Source organism: Diadema setosum, chromosome 3, assembly GCF_964275005.1.
Source record: "Diadema setosum chromosome 3, eeDiaSeto1, whole genome shotgun sequence".
In the NCBI taxonomy this organism is placed as follows: Eukaryota; Metazoa; Echinodermata; class Echinoidea; order Diadematoida; family Diadematidae; genus Diadema; species Diadema setosum.
The window spans coordinates 3866335-3887349 of record NC_092687.1 but is presented as its reverse complement, the minus strand read 5'-3'; the positions used below and the strand labels follow the sequence as shown (position 1 = coordinate 3887349).

The following is a 21015-nucleotide window of genomic DNA, read 5'->3' as shown; positions in this document are numbered from 1 at the left end:
ATCAGTTCCCGTAGTATACCCCGTTCCCACTGCCGATCAGATCAACTCGATCAAGCGAGATCAATCCCGACCATCTATTTTTGCCAGAGTAATCCCGACCAAATGCTCGATCGTCCTTCAACACGATCCCTTCCCGACCGCTATTCAATCTTTTACGATCCGCATGCGACCATTCTCGACATCTCCAGAATCTCTCCTCTACAGCCACACAGATCTCTACTAGAACATCCCGATATACACACAATCAATACACGATCGCTACACGGTCAATACTCGATTTCTACTAGACTTCCTAGACCAGCTCGACATGACTCGATCTGTGTAAGATCTTGCATCGAACGGGTCGGCAGGTTCGTACAGTGATCGGGTGAAGGAAGAATTGGTTACAGTATTCGTTTGGTTATATGAGACAACTCAGTATTTATGCTTGAATACGGCGTGGCCAAAAAGAGTGCTACAAACTGACTATTAAGTGCAAAAGCATGAATGAACGACAGAAATGATTATCTTTAGTATAGGTTTTACCGGCCAATTTCGCCCTTTTGTCAGTCCAATCGATGAAAGGTTCATTCAATTTAGCAAAAATCCTCATCACTGCACATTCTGTCATTCAAAATTGCAAGTTGTTCGTTCAATTTAGTATTCCGATCAATGAGATTTGCACATGTGCCTTTCGAATTCGTAAAACGGGCATTCAAATTGGCACGTGCTCTTCAGTCATTCAAATTCGCCAGCACTGGCGAAAGGGATATTTCAGTCATTCAATTTCGCGTATGGGCAGTCAAATTCCTAACATGTTCATTGAAATTAACGTCATGTCATTTCTTTTTTTAAAAAGGTGATAACATTTTAAGAGCGTATTTCTATGTGACTTATTGTTTCATCCCCACACTGTTAAGCAGTAAAAGTATCGTATGTTTGACCATAATTTATATAACTTTGCTGTTCTGTAACGCCCCTTTTCTTTCATACATGACATTTTAGGCCTACATGCACCAATACTCTAGTTTAACTTCATCTTCTTATAGTCATGACGGCACAAGTTAGATACAGACGTATTTCTCAAGGGGACAGAAAACGAATTATAGGAATATTTGATGATCATAACCTTGACATCCTTCAACTGGCCGACACAAGGAATAAAGCGCACAACGGCGAGATAAGTTGTGGCCATGCACATGTTGCACTATCTTCGGAATTGAAGAGTCACCAAGCACCTATTATTAAAGAAAAAAAAAATGTTGCCAAAATCTCTGAAATGAGTACGAAAATATATGTAATGACGCTTGGAAAACAATAACTATGTTAAGAAAATAAAGAAAAAAGTAAACCATAAACATGCTTGCTAAATTGACTGCAAAAGATGTTAAATTGATTGCCCAAAAATGAATTGGAATGAACGAGAGCAGCATGTCCGTGATCACGTGACTATCATTCTAAACTGAATGAACGAATAACCAAATGGTGCTTGTTTTACGAATTTCGATAGAAAAAGTGTTAAACGAATAACCAAATGGTGCTTGTGTTACGAATTTCAATAGAAAAAGTGTTACTTAGAATGAGGCTAAAGGTAATTTGAATGCTCCAATATGAATTCAAATGAAGAGATCATAAGATTAAACTATACCGAACATGTCATCTTTGGTATATTCTGCTAAATTGAATGCAGCAATTAGGAATTGGACTGACAAATTGATAAAGTGCGAAAGTGGCCGGGAAAACATATAGTTGATAGAAGAACACTTCCTATTTTGAAACCAGGCGCAATCATCAATTCTCGTGCAGACGTTTCGATTCTGTAGTCATATTTCCTGAAAAAAAAAAAAAAAAACGATGACAAAGACTGATCACTACTGTTTGTGAGCCACTCAAAAAGGTACCAAAAATGCATTCATTTGTATTCATTCATTTTATCCGTTTTCAGTAGCTATTTTTGACGCATTCATTATCAGTTTTTACGGCTTCACTATCGCTCAGTCAAGTAGGATATCAGTGCGGAAAGTTACAGATTTTGTAAATTACAAATTTTCATGGAGATCAAAGCGCCTGCACGAAGATTGATTGTCATTGTGTCAAATAAAATTTGAGGTGTTCTTTCTAATGAATAATGTAACGATTTCATTCAGTCGCTCATATCTTTTTAAATAAGAGACAATTTTGTAGCACTCTGTCTGCCGGGACACCATGTATAATACCTATAATAGGTTCGTTCATATGCATTCGATATTTTCACTGGATGTGAAGAATAGCAAATCTAAGTTTGATATCTCATTAAAAAAAAGAAATGTCACACCGCCACGCTTCGTATAAGTGCATGACATATAGGTGGGCTGAAATTTATTTGGTCTAAAATGAAACATAGGCCTATATGCCCATAAATGCACCATTATATAGAGTTGGAAAAAAAATTGACTGTTCTACACCTCAAATGAGTCGTGTTATCTCTGTCATTATTGTTCTCATTATCAAAGAATGAAAAAGTGAATGAAAAATATATATGTATTCATTGATAAATTATATAGGCCCAAGAGTGTGTAAAAGAAAATACATGTATTATTAATTTCTAAATTCATGAAGTGTGCTGATATGTGGAACAGAGTACATTATCATGAAAATAAAATAATATAACATTTTACACTAGCAAAAAAATGATGAAAATCTTGGTTGTTTATTTTTTTTTTGGTCAACTCATCCCAGCCAATCGATATCGAGGTGGACTTCAAGCAATGTACATACAACTCTCAATTAAAAAAAAACCTTATTAAGCGAAGCAAAAGTGTAACATCTACGTAAATAAAAGTAAATTAAGTCACTGAGCATTTATGAATCTACGTTACAACTACTGTTTTAACACGTCAGCGTAAGAAATAGATTTTATATCAATGTAACCAACTTCAACTTTGAAACAGACAAGCTAGCAAAAGAAATCAAGAAACATTTCTCAGTTTATAAGTAAAGTATATAATCTAGAAAATTTCCTTTCACGTTACAGTCATATTACCAGAATACCGATTTTTTTTTCTCAGTTTCAGTTGTGTTTCCTTTCTTACTTCTGGTATTTTCGTCTGGAGAGTCTAATTCTGTCATGTCTGCTGTTTAGGGTTTGTTCTCTTTTCCCTCTCTTCGTGGCCCTTTTCTTTTCTTCAGTGGGCCAGGAGTGGATGAAGATACTGAGGACATCTAACTTTTTAACGTGACCAAGGACTGCACATGTTTTTTCTTAATACCTGAACAATAAATGAGTGCTAAGAAAGTACGTCTGCACCTGCTGCAACCACTGTCAAAAAGTGCTCGGTATTTGATCGAGTGCCGGTCGAAGCATGATCGAGTTTAGTCGAGTATCAATCGATAGCAGTTCTGTATCGGTCGTGTAGCGGTCGAGTTATTCATGAAACTGATGAATCCTGGATCGAGATGATCTGAAATCAATCGTGTAACATTCGAGTATAACTCGAGATGATCTGGAACTGAGCTCGGGGAAAAATCCGTCCCGACCACACTAGATTTCTATACGACCGATTCCCGATCAGCACGATCTCTTCTCGATCACTACCCGAGCTACTGGTGTTCGGGCTTCCTACTCGAATATTTTGGACATGTCCAAAATTATCGTGAAGGAAGCAGGAGCGATGCCGATCAAGGTAGATCGACCCCGAATACCAATGCCGAGCCAGCCCAACCAGGCTAAAAAAGCTTGATCGGGATTGATCGAGTTGATCTGATCGGCAGTGGGAACGTACCATCATCCCTATCCTTACTCGACTGCCGCAGCGACAGGACGGGTCCCCGATCAACTCGATCAAAGTTCGATCTGTTTATACGAACATCTCGACTACTGCATGCATAAACTATTGACGGCAGCCATGCGTTTCCAAATCATGCTGAGGCAAAATACGTCATACGTTCATTTGCACATAGGACAGCCCACTCTGCGTTGCACATTTTCGAAAGCGCTTTCAAGGGACAACGGACTGATGGACGCGGACCTTCCAGGTTAAGTAATTGCGATTCCCCTTCCCCCTTTTGTCCTTCATGGCTTTGCTACAGATTATTTAATTTGTGTATAGGAACCTTATTTTTTTTTTCTTCTGGATGATCACTTACTTATTTTTTTTGGATGAACAAACCTTTCCTAATTTTCGAATCAATGAACAAAAAAAAAAATCAGACTGTGCACATTATCTCATAACGAAACCTGAAACCTTCGGAATAATGGCAAAAATATTTAGACTAACAAGCAATTTTTTTTTTTCATTTTCGAATTCACAGACTTCTAGCTATGAAGAATAAATGTGGTCAGTATTAACTATCCTCGGATTAATTATCTGCATTCCCTTTGATGAATTACGAACATTCATAATAACGAGCATCTCCCAACCTTTACCCCTTGGTCTGAGGACTACTTTTTCTGACTACTACATTGGCTGCGTTTGTCCTTGCAGACAAACTGGAAAGGCACAGTATTCTTCGTTGAAAATGAGATGAAATTAAACACATACAGCACTAGGTACCATTGCTCTTGGCGCTGATTCAGCGAGGGCGATAAAAAAATCTTCTGCCATCCCGACGTCCTTCAGCTCCAGAGTCTTAAGGCTTCGCATGGAACAGATACTCTTGGCGTAGGCCCGTGAAACTGTAGCTGATATGGGAGGTCCTCCAGTGTGGCTAATTGATGTCAGCTATGAAACACAGTAGGAGAGTGAAAGAAAATTCCGAACTGCAATTGTCAGACTATGAGCAGGGTTAGTATGACTTGTCATTCTTCTTAACACCCCCAAAGTCTCACAATATGCGATGAGAACTAAAGGTTGACAAATCATGAGCTTTCACCAACACTCTTCTTCCTGAACCATCTGTATAGCGTCATGGTCAGGTTTGAATGATTTTGGGAAATAAAAACAAAACAAGGGAAAACTTGATTCTGAGTCAATAATTAACATCTCTCACTTTTATTCATTCAAATCGAAGCAAATAATCAATGAATAAGCTTGTTAGTAAGACAAAATTAAATACACGAAAAATAGCTGAATACGATTTCATGTTAGTCTGAATAATTTCTCTATAAACTTAATGGTCATGCATCATGCCCTTATTTCTTTCGCATATCGCATCATCACGGTTATTAGAGTGTCGTGCGAACGTGACCCCACCTGCCCAGACATATCCACCTTTCTGTCCTATTCTATATTACTCTTGATTATTTCTTTCTTTAATTTCGTCCTTGTCTGTTAATATTATAGATAAGTTGGAAGAATATTGTACTCTTCTTAAAAGAAAACAAGGCAAATTAAGACACCCTTGAACTTGACGTTGAATCGGCGAAGGCGACCCAAAAATCATCTGCTATGCTGACATTCTGTAGTTCCAGAGTCTGCAGATTTAGCATGTTACATATACTCTTGGCGTAGTCCTGTGATGCAGAAGATGAGATGTCAGGTCCTCGAGTGTGACTAAGCGATTCCAGCTATGTAGCACAGCAGGAGAGTGAAGGAAACACCCGAAATACTATCGTCAGACTATGAATATGGTTTCAATGACTTCTCATTCTTTTTAACCCCCTCACAAAAAAGTAATAAAATAAACGGATACACATGCAGTAAGGAATCTGTCTATAAGCTATCTCTGATACTATTCTTCCTAAAACAATCCGTAACATCAAAGACAGGATTCAGTAATTAAAAAGGGAACGTTTGAAGTGAACTCATCACTCAACGTTTCAGTGTGTATTTCATTTAAATTGAAGAAGAAGAAATATGGTAATGGCATAAATAAGCTTGTTTTGATGAATGATACTAGAATACATGACAGATCGAATAATACGACTATAACAGTCTGAATGATTTTACTAAAAATGAACTTTAAAGGCCGTGACATCACCCTCCTTTCACTATCACTATAGTGGGTAGAGAAAAATGGTACCCCACAAATAATTTGAAACATACCTTTTTATCCTATTGGATTTAATTTCATTCATTCCTTTCTTGGACCACTGCCTTGCCTGTCTATTGCAGGCAAATTTTATATGCATACATTTTGTTCAAAGGAAGCGCGATTAAGCAAAGACAAAATAAGATACCCTTGCTTTTGATGCTGATGCGGCCAAGGCGAAAAAGAACATGTCGGTCACGCGGACATCTTGTAGATCCAGAGTCTGAAGGCTTCGCATGTCACAAATGCTCTCGGCGTAGGCGCGTGAAGCAGAATCTGAGATGCAGGATCCCCCAGTGTGACTAATTGATTGCAGCTATGAAGCACAGTAGAATGGTGAAATTGACACGAAATGCCATGGTCAGACTCCAATAAAGGATTGGAGAAATTCCTTCTTTTCATCACAGAACATTATTTAAATTGAATGAGAAAGTCAGGTCCATATTATTTAGATATCTTAGAACAGTGATGGCACGAAATGACCATGCAAGGCCGTGTTATCATTGCCACAATTGATCTGCGTTATTTGATCGTTAACTATATCAATGTGTCCTGAAATGCAAAGAAAAAAAAATGTGTTGCTTAGATGTATCTTCAGTTCCATTACTGCCTCGTTAATTTGTTTGTTCTGTTATTTTTCCGCAGTCAAATTGAACATGTATTTTTTTTCATCAAATGGGAAAAATCAAATTTACAGAGTAACCCAGCAGAGCAGTAACACCACTCTAAGCATTGTTCTGCCAGCACTTAAGGCCCAAAGGGGGTGATTCTTAAATCAGCTCATCAACGATATCAGTAAAGAAAGAAAGCAAAACTGGTACATTGTACCAAGATCCTGTTGAGGTGGAAGGAGAACGGTGAAAAAACAAAAAAAAAACGAAAAAAAAAAAACTGAATAACACTTACACCTAGGCAAACTAATCGCTAACAACAAACGATGATATTCTAGCATCAGGTAGTGCTGTACTCAGATACCATCATTGCGATTCCTGTATAGAGTACTGATTAGATTTCTTTCAGCGGAGGGTTTATGACCTAACAAAGGCCTCTATATTGGGAAAGGGCAATTTTCAACATGCATACGTTTGGGTGGAAATCACTGATCTCTATGGAAGACCAAGATCATCGGTGGAAAGTACCTGCTTAGCGGAGGTTCACGCTCTCCGAGTGATTTTCTAGTATGACTATGATTTGAAGGCAAAACATATGAATGTGTGCAGAACAGATTCATACTATCATTTGTCTTGAAGTGTACTGACTAAAGACTACTGTTCTTTTATTATAGGTAACGTTATCATACATTGTAGCTTCCGTTCTAGAGAAATCAAAAAAAAATATCCCACTATCAAAACAATGTAACCCTTTAGGTAAATATTGTACAAGATACCTTTACTCTTGTTGCTGATGCTCTGAGGGTGGAAAAGAAAACATCTGTCAGGCTGACATCGTGAAGTTCCAATACCCTAAGGTTTGGCATGGTGCTGGCCATCTCAACTAGGGCCATTGATGCAATGCCCCAACTTGCAGATCCCTCTGTTGTTGCTATGGATAGCTAGGCAGCAGTATAGCAGGGCGTAAAAACAAAGGAACAGCTGAGTCATGAATATGGAATGAAAATAACATCACTTTTTATCACTGAATACTCCAAGCCCCAAGTTATCCCAAAATAGGGATGACAATTTCGTATATTGACTTCAAAGCTTTCCAAACAGACAATTTAACTTCATCACAGGAGCATCATCCTGCACTTTAAAAACTGCTAAACTTTTAAACTGCTAAAAAAACACACTTTCCTGCCCGTTTTATGATACTAAATTATAGCATAATGTAAAAGAAGACCCGCTCTTTCAGAAAATATGAAAAAGTGAAGCTCGGCTAGGTTGACCCATTTCACTTATTTTCAGTCCTCTCGCAAAATCAGTGTGTGCGACTTTATGTTCGTTTTGAGATGCACGGTCACATATACACTGTGTGTTATTTTTTCCACAATATATATATATATATATATATATTATATGTGACCCGCTACAACAAAATGATCCTAAAGTCGGGCGAGTTTGATTATTTGAAAATTGCAGGATATAATCCCCTAATCTTTCTGCTTTAAATTGATATATAACACATATTATAAAAATAATCGGCTGCGGATATTTCGATGTTTAAAAGAGAGCATGTCGAGACGTCTGGAAAATCACTGTTTCGAGAAAAGCGCCCTAAAAGTCTTCCTTTCGACGCAATCGCGATCGAGGGACACGCAAGTCAGTTTTCACCTCTTGGACAATAGAAGTTAAGCCCTAGCAACCCCCGAAGAGTTCATTCAAGCACATCAGCGTCGGCGGTCTCCTCACCAACCAATCAGTAACCAGGATGTGAGAAGCGGCTGAGCATAGCGCACCCCGCCCGCACGCACCAGTCGACTGGGCAGTGTGCGAGCTTCACGCTTCGGTTAGCAGCAAGCAGCAAACTGACCAATGAGATCACTCTGGTCGTTGTTAGGGGCGGAGCCTATCTGTGGCGCTCAATCCAAATTTGTACCAGTTTCTGCTTCGTTGAAACGCCAAAAAACATGGCTCAGAAGAACGATATTTTGGGGTCTTTCCTTTAATCATTTTGCTTCCAAATTTCGACAGATGATAGAAGACATGTTAGACTCCAATAATATGTGACCCGCTTCAACAAAATGGTCCTAAAATCGCGCAAGGTCGAATACGTTAAAATCGAGTTTGAAGTCAGAGCATCAAAATTGGTCAAAACTTACGATTTTCTGAATTTGACATATTATTAGAGTCTGACATGTCTTCTGTCATATGTCGAAATTTTGAAGCAAAATTATTAAAGGAAAGATTAAAAAAGAGCGTTTTACGGGCCATGTTTTTTGGCGTTTCAATGAAGCAAAACCTGGTTCGAACATTGGATTGAGCGCCACAGATAGGCTCCGCCCCTAACAACAACCACAGCGATCTCATTGGTCAGTTTGCTGCTTGCCGCTAACCGAAGCGTGAAGCTCGCACACTCCCCAGTCGACTAGTGCGTGAAGGAAGGGTGCGCTATGCCCAGCCGCTTCTAATGGCATTCTGGTCACTGATTGGTCGGTGAGGAGACCGCCAACGCTGTGTTTGAACGAGCATTGCGGGGGTTGCTAAGGCTTACCTTCTATTGTCCGGAGGTAAATACTGACTTGTATGTCCCTTGATCGTGATTGCATCGCAAGGAGAACTTTTAGGGCGCTTTTCTCGAAACAGTGATTTCCCAGACGTCTCGACATGCTCTCTTTTAAACATCAATATCTCCGCAGCCAATTGAGTATATGAATATAAGAACGACCCAAGTCCATGGAAGACCATTTCGAGTAAACTTAAAAAAACTTCATATCTTATTTATTTGTCCAATAATATTCTATTTAACTGTGATGGGAAGGCAACATTGTATATACAAATTAGAACATATATTATTATGATAATGAACATTTACATTAATAGTGGAGATGCCATTTTGTGTGATGGACTTGGGTCGTTCTTTGAATCATAAGGATTTGGGTCGTTCTTTGATTCATATACATGATATTCTGCTAAAGAGATGAGAGAAGGATGAGAGAGGTCGCTATAATATGAATGTAAGAATGACCCAAGTCCTTCACTTTTACATTGATATAAAACTTAACTCATTCATTTCTGGCACTTCCGGGGGTAATTAGGATTTATCATTTATACACAAGATGAGTCCATGCATAAGCTACAATTTCCCATGACAAACTGACTTTGACCAAAAATTGGACTTGGGTCGTTCTTATATTCATATCTTCAATCATTTTTAGAACATGTGTTATATATCAATTTAAAGCAGAAAGATTAGGGGTTTGTGTCTTGCAATTTCCACATAATCGACCTCGCCCGACTTTAGGATCATTTTGTTGTAGCGGGTCACATATATCAAAATCAGAAAATCGTAAGTTTTGACTTATTTTAATGCTCTGACTTCAAACTCGATTTTCACGGCTTCGACCGTGCGCGACTTTGGGACCTTTTTGTTGTAGCGGGTCACATATATATATACATATATATATATATACATATACCGGGTGCTCCCCCCCCCCAAAAAAAAAAAAGAAGAAAAGAAACAAAAAGCGGAACGGTGGATTTTCAGTGCCATGCGTTCTAAAAGTGATACATTTTTGATAATGTTAGAAATAGCATCTTCCGCAGAAGACAATGATACCAAAGTCATTAAATTTGATTCAGTTCTTTATATTCTACGCCAATTTCTGTATATGAAGTCATTTCCAAATTTCGCTGATTTTTGCGACTTATGAGATAACAATTTCAGTGCGACAGGCGATCCAAACGGTAAATATTGTGTAAGCTCGGTGATCCATGTCAACAAAAGATACAGCTTTCACATTGGGCGCGGGCCAGGAAAAAAAAACAACAATGTGTGTGTGTGTGTGAGTGTGTGTGCGCACCCAATGTGAAAGAAGTATCTCACACAATATTCACCGTAAGAAAATCGGCGAAACTTGAAAATGACTGCATTTACAGAAATTAGCGTTGAATAAAAAGTACTGAACCACATTGAATGATTTTGGTATCTTTGTCCTCTGGGAAGATGCTCTTTCTAATGATGTCAAAAATATATCACTTTTAGAACGCATGATACTGAAAATGCACCGTTCCGCCTTTTTGGGGGACACCCGGTATATAATATAAAGATATGTATGTATGTATATATATATATATATATATATATATATATATATATATATAACATATTACTACAGCAAACGGGGAAATCGCCACAGAAATCCTAGAAATTAAAACTGAAATAAATGAGCAATTCAATATATATATATATATATATATATATATATATATATATATACATATGAAGAGTTTGTTTGCAAAAACCGATAGGTCCATATTTGCCAAATGGATATATTTGCGATTAAAGGTCAAGAAAAATAAAGAGAATAATAAGAACATTTTTGCTTCTTTTGACCATAACTTTAAAAATGTACCTTTTTATGTAGTGACCAATATATCATTTGAAAGGTATAATTTTTTACTTTATGACAGAGATTATACTTCAAAATTTTCAAAAATGGACTTCTCGGTTTTTGCGAACAAACTCTTCATATGTATATTACCGTGCATCACAAAACGCACAAAAAGTCGCACACACTGATTTTGCTTGACCACTGAAAATAAGTGAAATGGGTCAACCTAGCCGATCTTGACCTTTTCATATTTTCTCAAGAGCAAGGCTTCTTTTACATTATGCTATTAATCTGGGATCATAAAGCGGGCAGGAAAGTGTTCTTTTTTTTAGCAGTTATCTCGCATGCCGTCAAACCCTCGTTTGAGGCAAGACCCCAGTTCCACAAAGCTGATGGGGTGCTATACCTCGCTAAAGATTTTTCGTTTGGGAGTTGGGAGTCGAAGTATTTGTCCATTGCAAATTAACTTTCTGCTCAGGCGTGAAAAACCTTGAGGCCAAGCCAGGGTTTAATGACTCCAGCAGCTGTCGTATTACGTAAGAGCATGATAAGGATATCTGCCTGTGGCAGACCATTCAAAGTGAACTCAATTTTCTCTATCCTTTCTAAAGTTTTCAATTCTATATTCTATTGAGAAATTCTATGGTCATCCATTTTACATTTCGAACGAAAAAGCTTGACCCGTAAATAACGAAAATGCAGGAATAAGAAGGAGAGCATTGCCAGTTTGCCGGTGCTGACAATGTGTAATGCACACGTACACACACGTACACACATACGCACCATGGAGCTATATAGCCCATGCCAAAACCAAAACAATCTCCTCCTCTCACGGTGTCCCCCCCCCCCCCCCTCCTGTGGCGCTGTGGCGATGACTGATGCTTAGATTAGGCCAGTGTCAAGAAACAGGTGTTTTATATCTTTGGTTTTTAAGTTATTGATTGCCAAGATATACACTGGCATTATTTACGGGGGTGTAGCCTCTTCAAACGAGAGATTTGCGTCATGAATATTTTTGGTAGAATAGTGTGATTAGGTGGGTCTTTAGAGTCCCTTTTTCAATTCTGAAAACCTTGTACACACTCTTCACTTTCAACTCTAATAACTTATGAAAGGATAGTGCTACTGCTTCGAAAGTTGGCATTAATTAGGGACAGAATGTGTTAATAAAGCATACTTAATTTCAGTTAAATTTGAGAATCTCTTAATTGTTGTTACTCGGGTGGTTTACTTCCTGTCTTTTGTCCCATTCATCGCACAGCCAGCACGGTTTGGTAAAGGTTAAGCGCTTGAGTAGACACTATACTTCAGAGCCTCTTTTCTCAGTTCACACTTTCCCTGAGTTTGTGCTTTTTTTCCAATATTTAGATAGGTTAGAAGAGTCCATTTGATTTGAGTTATACATCATTTTAAAGCTTAAAGTCTGCTCTTTCAGAATATGGTCTGAACTAAAATTCATGTCTGGCGACTTTTTGCGTGCTTTGTGGTGCAGGGTCACATATATATATACAACTTTAGTTAATTTCATTACATTTTGTTATATCATTGAAAATATTTGTATCTAAGAAAATAATTACTATGGAAACGTCCGAAGACATGAGAAAAACAAAATAAACTTCTATTGCAATCAACCATTAATTCCAAATCCAAGCCATTGATCTTAATTTTTTTTTTATATGTCAGTTTTTCTTTCATTTTAGTTTGATATATTTGGAAATATGCATATTGTTCGTTTGTTTTTTACACACACAAAAAAGGATGAATCCTTCCTTACACGCAACGGAATAAGGCATTCATGTTCTAAAGAGCTCAATATGCATTAATGTTTGTGTGTTTGTCTACATACACATGTTTGGGGATAGCCTAACATAGAGCAAACTGAGAATTAAAGTCCAGCGGCAAAGTCAGATAATTGTTTAAGTTAGCATAAAAGCACTAAATCTGGCACCGGCCGCACACGTGAAGATTTTAAGCATATTTTACGCTAAAAAAAGTCCCAAACCTTTCCCCTCAAGAATTATTGTGCAGTAACGTACGTAATTTTTAAATTCAATCAAGTGAACACATTCAAGAATTTCCAGAGCAGGGAGAAAATGGTGTGATTTCAACACTGAATAGTCAATAATTTCAGCGTTTTCACTTGACTTTTTACTTTTGACCTCTGGCCCGTAACCTTAAACATTTTCAAGAGAATCATTGTCAGGAAGTACATGGATATGTTAAAGTTTCAAAAAGACATCCTGAGCCATTTCCGAGATATGGAGAAAAATTGAAGAGAACAATTATAATAATAATTATGTAACATAATCGATTCCAATCCACAGGACGCATTAATGCATTTTCACTTGACCTTTCAATATCGATGCCATAATAATTCAAGCAATTTCAGAAATATCGGAAAATAGTGAATTCTTTAGAATTTGACCTTTGAACTTGAGCGTGTGCGAAAAAAAACACTATGCTAGGCCGAAAACAATGAGTCTTGCGACACTTCGAGGCGGAGGCTTAAAAAACATACTATGACAATTGTCTCACTCGTCTGAAAGACATTATGGTGTGACATTGGGGAAATACAACTGTAAGAAAGAAAATGGAAATACCCTTTCTCTTCCTACCTCCAATGAAGACGAATAAGCACGAAACACTGAGGGTCCGATAGATACCTTCTCAAGAGTTCGAAAATGTGGCATTGTGTAGATGCTCTTGATGTATGCCTGCAATGCATCGGCTGACATGACAGAGCCTCCATGGTGTTTTAAAGACTGAAGCTTTGCATTATTATAGAATGGGTAAAACATACGAAAACTATTATAGAACGAATAAGCATTGCCATTAAACAGTATAACATACTGTATATTTACATATTAGCCCGTTCCTTACGGGAACCTGGTTTACCAGGTTCCCAAAATGAAGACAAGGGTGCCTGCTTCAGTGGCCTAAATTCATGTTTCTTTGTGTTAAAATGCTCAGAAAAGTGGGTTTGATAAAAAAAGAAAAGAGTTTATCCTATCAGGATTTGTTCTCCTGCTGTTTAAAAAAGGGGGGTTTTACAGTATTATGTACCTTTTCCTGATTTAGTTTTGTGCTTGTTCTGCTGTAAACTCGTACGAACATGTACATAATGATAAAGGCTGAGATCAGTTAGAAATGCGGGTTCGCTGACCCCAGTCACCTCATTCAGGTACCTGGTTTTGTGTAGAACAAAAGATTCTGAGAGCTCTATTCATACCTCGCACCCGATCGATATTTCCATTACACGGGCACATGTAGTTGACCGTAGAAAGGGGGACACAATGAACCGCTTGACTGCCTTCACACAGCTAGATTACCAACCCTGTGTGCCTCTCTGTCGACGGGCGAATAGAATCTCGTTTGGGGGCATTAAAGGCACTCAGAGAATTGCGGAAGGAACGGGATAAGTGATGATAAATATTTTGCCGATGAATTTACATTAACAAAAATCGAAATACTCCGTCGAAATATAACTGGAACTACTATCGACAAAGGGCATATATGCATGCGACATCATGATATAATTTTCATGTTTGTGATATGAAATCTCAATACCAGACTATTATTTTCTTTTCTTTTTTACAAGAATAATGCCAAGAAATGAAGTAAAGGAAAAGTTAAGCTCTTTCATATTTTCATATTCTTTCAAATTAGACAAGCATTGGTGATTCACAATCAGAAAACATATTTTGAAATGAAATACCCTTGCATCTGATGCTGATGAGGACAGGGCGAAAACGAAACTGTCTGTCATGATGACAGAGTTCAGCTCCAGAGACTGAAGGTTTGGCATGGCACAGATGCTCTTGCCATAGTTATATGACGCTGTATCCGAAAGGCCAGGTCCTCCATGGTGTATTATTGACTGGAGCTTTGCAGGACCGCAGGAAGATGAAGAATTATATGTCAAACTTTGGTAAGACTAGGGCGTTTTGAGAGGAATAACTCATTGTCTTTACTGTTGTGCAAAGATTCGCAGTTGACGTTAGTAGCATCATTAAAGGACAGCATGTAAACCATTACTGCACAAAAAATACTGGAAAATACAGCAAATTTAAGAGAGTCCCTTAGTCACACAGTCACCCGAATATTTGCTTTAAGAATACAGGTTGTTTGTAATTGTAGCATACGTTTCAGAACTGTAATTCAGATGACAGGTTGCTATGTAACCTGGACTAGCAGAAATATCTGAAAACGTTTAACATATTTTTCTGTCGTATAAAATTGCAGCAAATCTGGCGACAGAGTTGCCAGAAAATAATAGTAGCTTTAAGAAAACAGACCGCATTGTATTCAACAAAAAAAGAAAGATATATATACAGAAAAAATATAATGTAATGGATACGTGGTTACTTAAATTAGATCACAAATACCTTGATTACGCAAATCAAACTGTGAAAATACATCTTTGAAAAACCCCTTCTTTGTAACACAATTTTGAAATTGTGAATAACTGCAGAAAATGTACATACAACTTTTAACCCAGTCAGAAAATTTGAACCCAGCCCAGATATTTTAGATTTCTATGTGTTTAATCTGTTTTCACTGGTTTTCATGTTCTGGATTATCAGGATGTATGCTCTTATTGGTCATATGTGGGATATATTAAGTCCCAATCAGAATCAACTGGTGTCAACTTTTCCAGTTGATTAATGATACAGGACAACAAACTGTTTACATACACACATATACACACAGATACACACACACGCATACCCGCACCCACCCACACTAACCCCCCCCCCCCCCACACGCAAACAAACACACAAGAACACATTAAAAATCACATACATTTAGTCTGTAAAAGTACATTTGTTTTTTAACAGTCTAATACCGTACGTTGACATGATTGATGCGCTCAAACTAATTGCGTCATGTCAACTTCATACCAAACTAACTATTTTGGCTCTTAATCCAACCAGTCTTTTTCAGAAATCCTTACGTTCGGCAGGATATAAGCCTAAAATATGTCTCTAATAGGCAAAAAAAAAAAAGAAATCTAAGAGATTCAATTAAGATGATATTTAAAAAACCGAAGTTGGGTAAAATAAAGTCAGTTTCTGCATTAAAATTAAGTCCAGAGCGACGTTGGTAAACGAAAGTCTGTAAAAACCCTTCTTATTTAATATGTGCAATAATAAAGATTAAATGTAAACTTTTTTGAAATCAAATCGACATGCATGAACGGAAGTTGGGTGAAATAAAATATAGTCACGTTTTAGGAATTTTATATGTCATTGAATTTAAGATACCGTTGTAGAATGCAGGAATCTGTATGAATACACTAAGTTAAAAAATTTAAACTGTAAAATTACATTGAAACTATATAAAGTAATCCTTTTTTCCTTCAAATTACAAGTTTCTGATGTATCTCAGTTCACAACTAAAAATGAAGTATTTTATGCGCTTTGTGTAAAAAGCAAATCATAATTTTTGTATTTAGTTCAAGCAGATTAAATATGTTTATATTTTTTCCTGTACAGTTTTTACAGGAAAAAAAAAATTACATTGTATAAACGGAATTTTGTTTAGTTCCTTCTAAATAATCGTGTGCAATAATTTCCAATGAACGTAAATATTTACTTAATCAAGACGACGTACGGATATTGCAAATTTTACAGTGTTATAAAATATTCCTCCCATTAAAATCTATTCATCGTCTCCTCACTCAGGTGGTCATGCGCTTAAAAAGTTAGGGCTTGGTCAGAGGATTCACTTTGATATTGGACAAATCTGTAATACATCACTACTTCTTCCCATACCAAGCATACGCTATGGTAGGTACAAAAATGATTACAACGTTTTTGTGCAGTTGACTGTATGTGGTCCATTAATCTATTTTGTTAATGAACTACGTACATACATAGTTAGATTATGATTCACACTTCTATGTTCTACGTAATATCGAAATTTGTCAGATATCTTTGAATTGTTACAATACTTATTTTTGTTTTTGTGTTTTCATTTTACATAATATTATGACTTATTTCAGCACATTTTTTTTTTCTATCAGACTTTTCCATCACTAGAATCCTAACATGGACCCTAAGAGAAGTAAAGTGCTGCAGGAAGTATGCCTTTTGTGGTATTTTCAGCATCAGAAAGTTGCTTAATATAGTCCTGTCCGTGCAGGTGCTGAAATTGCGGACGTTCTTCACCACGGTTCCTCTTTCTTTATTTTATTTTATTATTATTACTATTTTATTATTATTACTATTTTGGGGGGGAATTTCGCTAGCTTGCCTTCCAAAAACATGTCATACGGGAGCAATTTTGCTGGCCTTCCTTCCAAAACTCTAAATGTGGGGGGGGGGGGGTATTTTTGTGGCTTCCCTTCCACAAACCATTTCCATCCTTAAAGGACAAGTTTACCTTCATTAACATTATAAGGATTGAGAGAATGCAGCAATATTAGTAGAACACATCAGTGAAAGTTTGATGAAAATTGGACAATCGATGCAAAAGTTATGAATTGTTAAAACTTTTGTGTTGGAACCGCTGGATGAGGAGACTACTAAGGCTCGTGATGTCATATGAGTACAACAGTATAAAGAAAATGTAAAGAACATTCAACATATTTTAACTTTTTTTCGCATAATAAAAGAGCACTTGACTTGCCTCTTTCTAAAGGCAATGGGAATAATATAGGTTTTCCCGGTCAATTTCATACTTTTGTCATTCAAGTTCCTATTCCGAGCATTCGATTTCACGCATTCCACGCTCGCAGCACTGAATCAGCAATCAAATTCAAAATCCGGTCATTCGAATTCACTATCCGAGCATTCAAATTCACTCTCGGAGCATTCAAATTCACTAACGGAGCATTCAAATTCACTAACGGAGCATTCAAATTCACTATCGGAGCATTCAAATTTAAGAGAGGAGCACGCATTTCATCAATGAGCAGTCAAATTCATGTCAAGCTGGCGACGGAATCTCGTCGGTCATTCAAATTCGTGAATAGGCAACCATGTTCCAAATAACTGCATTCAATTTAAAAGAAGTCCTGAATTTAGTTACTTTGGGGCCGTGTATGCATGTGTTTCTCACTTGGCTTTGAATATATTGGGATTTATGATGATTATCTATTTTGCAGTAGAGGTCCACCTGTTCATTGACAATTTTGAACTCGCACTTAGCAAATAGGAATATACAGGCACATGTCCCTCGGATTGGACATAAAATGGAGGTCCCACGTGCAAGAGAGTCACAACTCATGCACGTAAAAGATCCCACTTCATTTATTCATCGCAAAGAGCAGAACATCAAACTGGACCCCATATTATGGAAGACCACCTCTTGCAGCTGAATATGGGTTATCCAGCCATCTTGTTTGATAGAAAACGAAACAAACAAACAAAAATTAGGCACTGTATAGGCCTACAGACGAGCATAATGAGGATGGTTGGTTGACACTTTCGAGGGAAAAAAAAAACAATTTCGGCTATATTGAAACTGATACTTTAACATTTTATACGTGCTGTTTGTTGTGTATTGCTGTCTTATTGGTTTACTTTTGCGGGACTATGTGAGATCACTGTGTGTCAGTTTGTCTTTAAATTGATGAATTGTCATTATCACAATTATGTGGTTGGTGTTGGGGCGTTGTCAGCATTCAGTATCACCAAGAGATATGATTACTAGTCGTTGTGTTGTTTGGATGCACTGATGATGGCTGATTGGACATTGCAATTTGAAATTTATTGAGATGAAAAACAAAATACGTGAACAGAGAACAATGTAGAACCTGTAAACAACCATAATTACACTATATGCAAGCCTTTATTGATTGTATTGGCCCTTTTCCCTTTCTTAAAAGTCTACTTCATTTTCCTCGTTAAATTGATTGCACGAAGTAGGAACTTGATCGCCTAAAAATGAATTTGAACGCTCCAAACAAGCTCATTGGGACTATCACGTGACTATCGCATGAATTTGAATGCACGAGTAGGAAAGTCGGTGCTCGCATTTTGAAATTGAATGCCCAATCGTGAATTTGATTTCACGAAAACGAAATAGAACCCCCATAAATGAAATTGATCGCTCGGATTCTGAATTTGAATGCCCGAATATTTTCGCGTGCGTGCGCTGCGTGAATTTGAATGCACATTAATGAATTTGAGTGACAAAAGTATGAAATTGACCGGGAAAACCTATATTACCCATAACATATGTCAGTAACGAGTCAAGGGAATGTGTACTTTTTTTCAAAAGATGAAATTTTGTGACATTCTCTTTATATTTTCCTTATATTGTTGTACGCATGTGACATCATACACTGCAGTAGTCTTCTTATCCAGCGGTGACTGCAAAAGAAAAAAAAAATTCAAAAATTCATACCTTTTGAACGGATTGTCTGATTTTCCTCAGATGTGTTCTACTAATATTGCTACATTCTCTCAATCCTTATGTTAATGAAGGTGAACTTGTCCTTTAAAGGGAGTATCTCTAGGAATCTTGAACAAGCATTTGGGTATGGTTAGCCGCCTGGGGGAGGGGTTGTTTAGTATTATAAAAGAATAGAACCTCTTAGGTGGATGACTCCATTTGTGAAAATTAAATGAGATGAGCCTACGTACCCTTGCTCTTGACGCTGATTCGGCGAGAGTGACAAAAAAATCTTCCTCTATCCCGACGTCCTTTAGCTCCAGAGTCTGAAGGCTTTTCATGGAACAGATACTCTTGGCGTAGTCCCGTGAAGCTCTAGCTGATACCATGGATATTGGAGGTCTTCCAATGTGACTAATTGATGCCAGCTACGCAGTACGGAAGGTTGAAAATTAACGAGAAAGTGCTCTAGAGTGAGAAGAAAAAAAAATTTCTCACTTTTCCCAACCCTCAAAAAAGAAAAGGAAATTAACATCGTTTTTTTTTTCAGGTTGACAAAAAATCTCAATTATACTCGTATTCCTATAAGCATATGAGGAGTTTGTTCACAAAAACCGATAAGTCCATTTTTGAAGATTTTGAAGTACGGTATCTTTCATAAAGTACAAAATAATTCCTTTTAAATGATATACATGTATTGGTCACTACATATAAAGGTAAATTTTTGAAGTTATGGTCAAAAGAAGCAAAATTGTTCTTATTATTCTCGTCATTTTTCTTGACCTTTAATCGCAAATATCTCCATTTGAAAAAAATGGACTTATCGGTTTTAGCGAACAAACTCTGCATTTGGAACATGATGGTTACGTATCTTTAATTAGGAGAAAAAACGACTAGACTTAATAAATTCGACTATATTTTCAAATAAAGAATTAAAATATCATAAAGGTAATACAATCGTAAAACGCATAGTCTCCTTTCCTCAATACCATTATCTGGATTGGTACCGATGTCACTAATTTTCGAAAAACATCAATAATAACAACTTTCACTTTTCAGATTGGAACAACATTTTTACTCCTTGGTATGACTCCTTGGATACATTTTTTTTTTTCGTAATCGCAGATGAAGCGGAAATGAATTTTCTACATTTTCTTAAAAAAAGATGATTTGGATATCAATTGTACTCTGCTTTGAATGGAAACGATATTACGAAAATATGAAATGATATACCTTTGCTGTTGATGCTGATGCGGCGAGGGCGACATAAAACTCTTCCGCCATGCTCACACTTTGTAGCTCAAGAGTCTGAAGGTTTGGCATCATACAGATACTTTTGGCGTAGGCCTTTGAAGCTGAAGCTGAGAGGGGAGGTCCTCTAGTGTGACTGAGCGATTGCAGCTATGCCGTTGAGAAGAGTAGGAGGTTGAAAACGACATGAAATGCCATATTGAGACTATGTAGTGGGAAGAATAATAACCCCGTTCTTCTCAACCTCCAAGAGCCCATTCCTCCACCCAAAACCAAACAAACAAACAAACCCAAAACCATGCACTACTGATAGGGATTCCGTCGGGTTGACATCTAAAGCTTCCTGTATTATGCCCCTTCCTCAACCCATTTGTAGCCTCACAATATGTTTCAATCATTTTGAAAGGAAATGAAAAATAAATTTGATGACAGGCTCCTTACATACCGTTACGTAGTATTGATAATAATATAGACTGAGAACAAATATGCAAATAAACGTGTTTCTC

General features: G+C 37.2%; 1 protein-coding gene across 1 annotated transcript in view; it reads right to left on the bottom strand.

The window, feature by feature from the left end:
- Positions 1–4487: 4487 nt before the first annotated feature.
- Positions 4488–21015, bottom strand: part of LOC140226673 (uncharacterized) — a 125391-nt gene continuing 108863 nt past the window's right edge. The window contains exons 12-17 of the mRNA XM_072307113.1: positions 20492–20659; positions 19510–19686; positions 14634–14801; positions 6077–6244; positions 5297–5464; positions 4488–4679 (exon numbers count right to left, since the gene is read on the bottom strand). Coding sequence (XP_072163214.1) covers positions 4488–4679; positions 5297–5464; positions 6077–6244; positions 14634–14801; positions 19510–19686; positions 20492–20659 — 1041 coding nt within the window. The remainder of the gene's footprint in view (positions 4680–5296; positions 5465–6076; positions 6245–14633; positions 14802–19509; positions 19687–20491; positions 20660–21015) is intronic.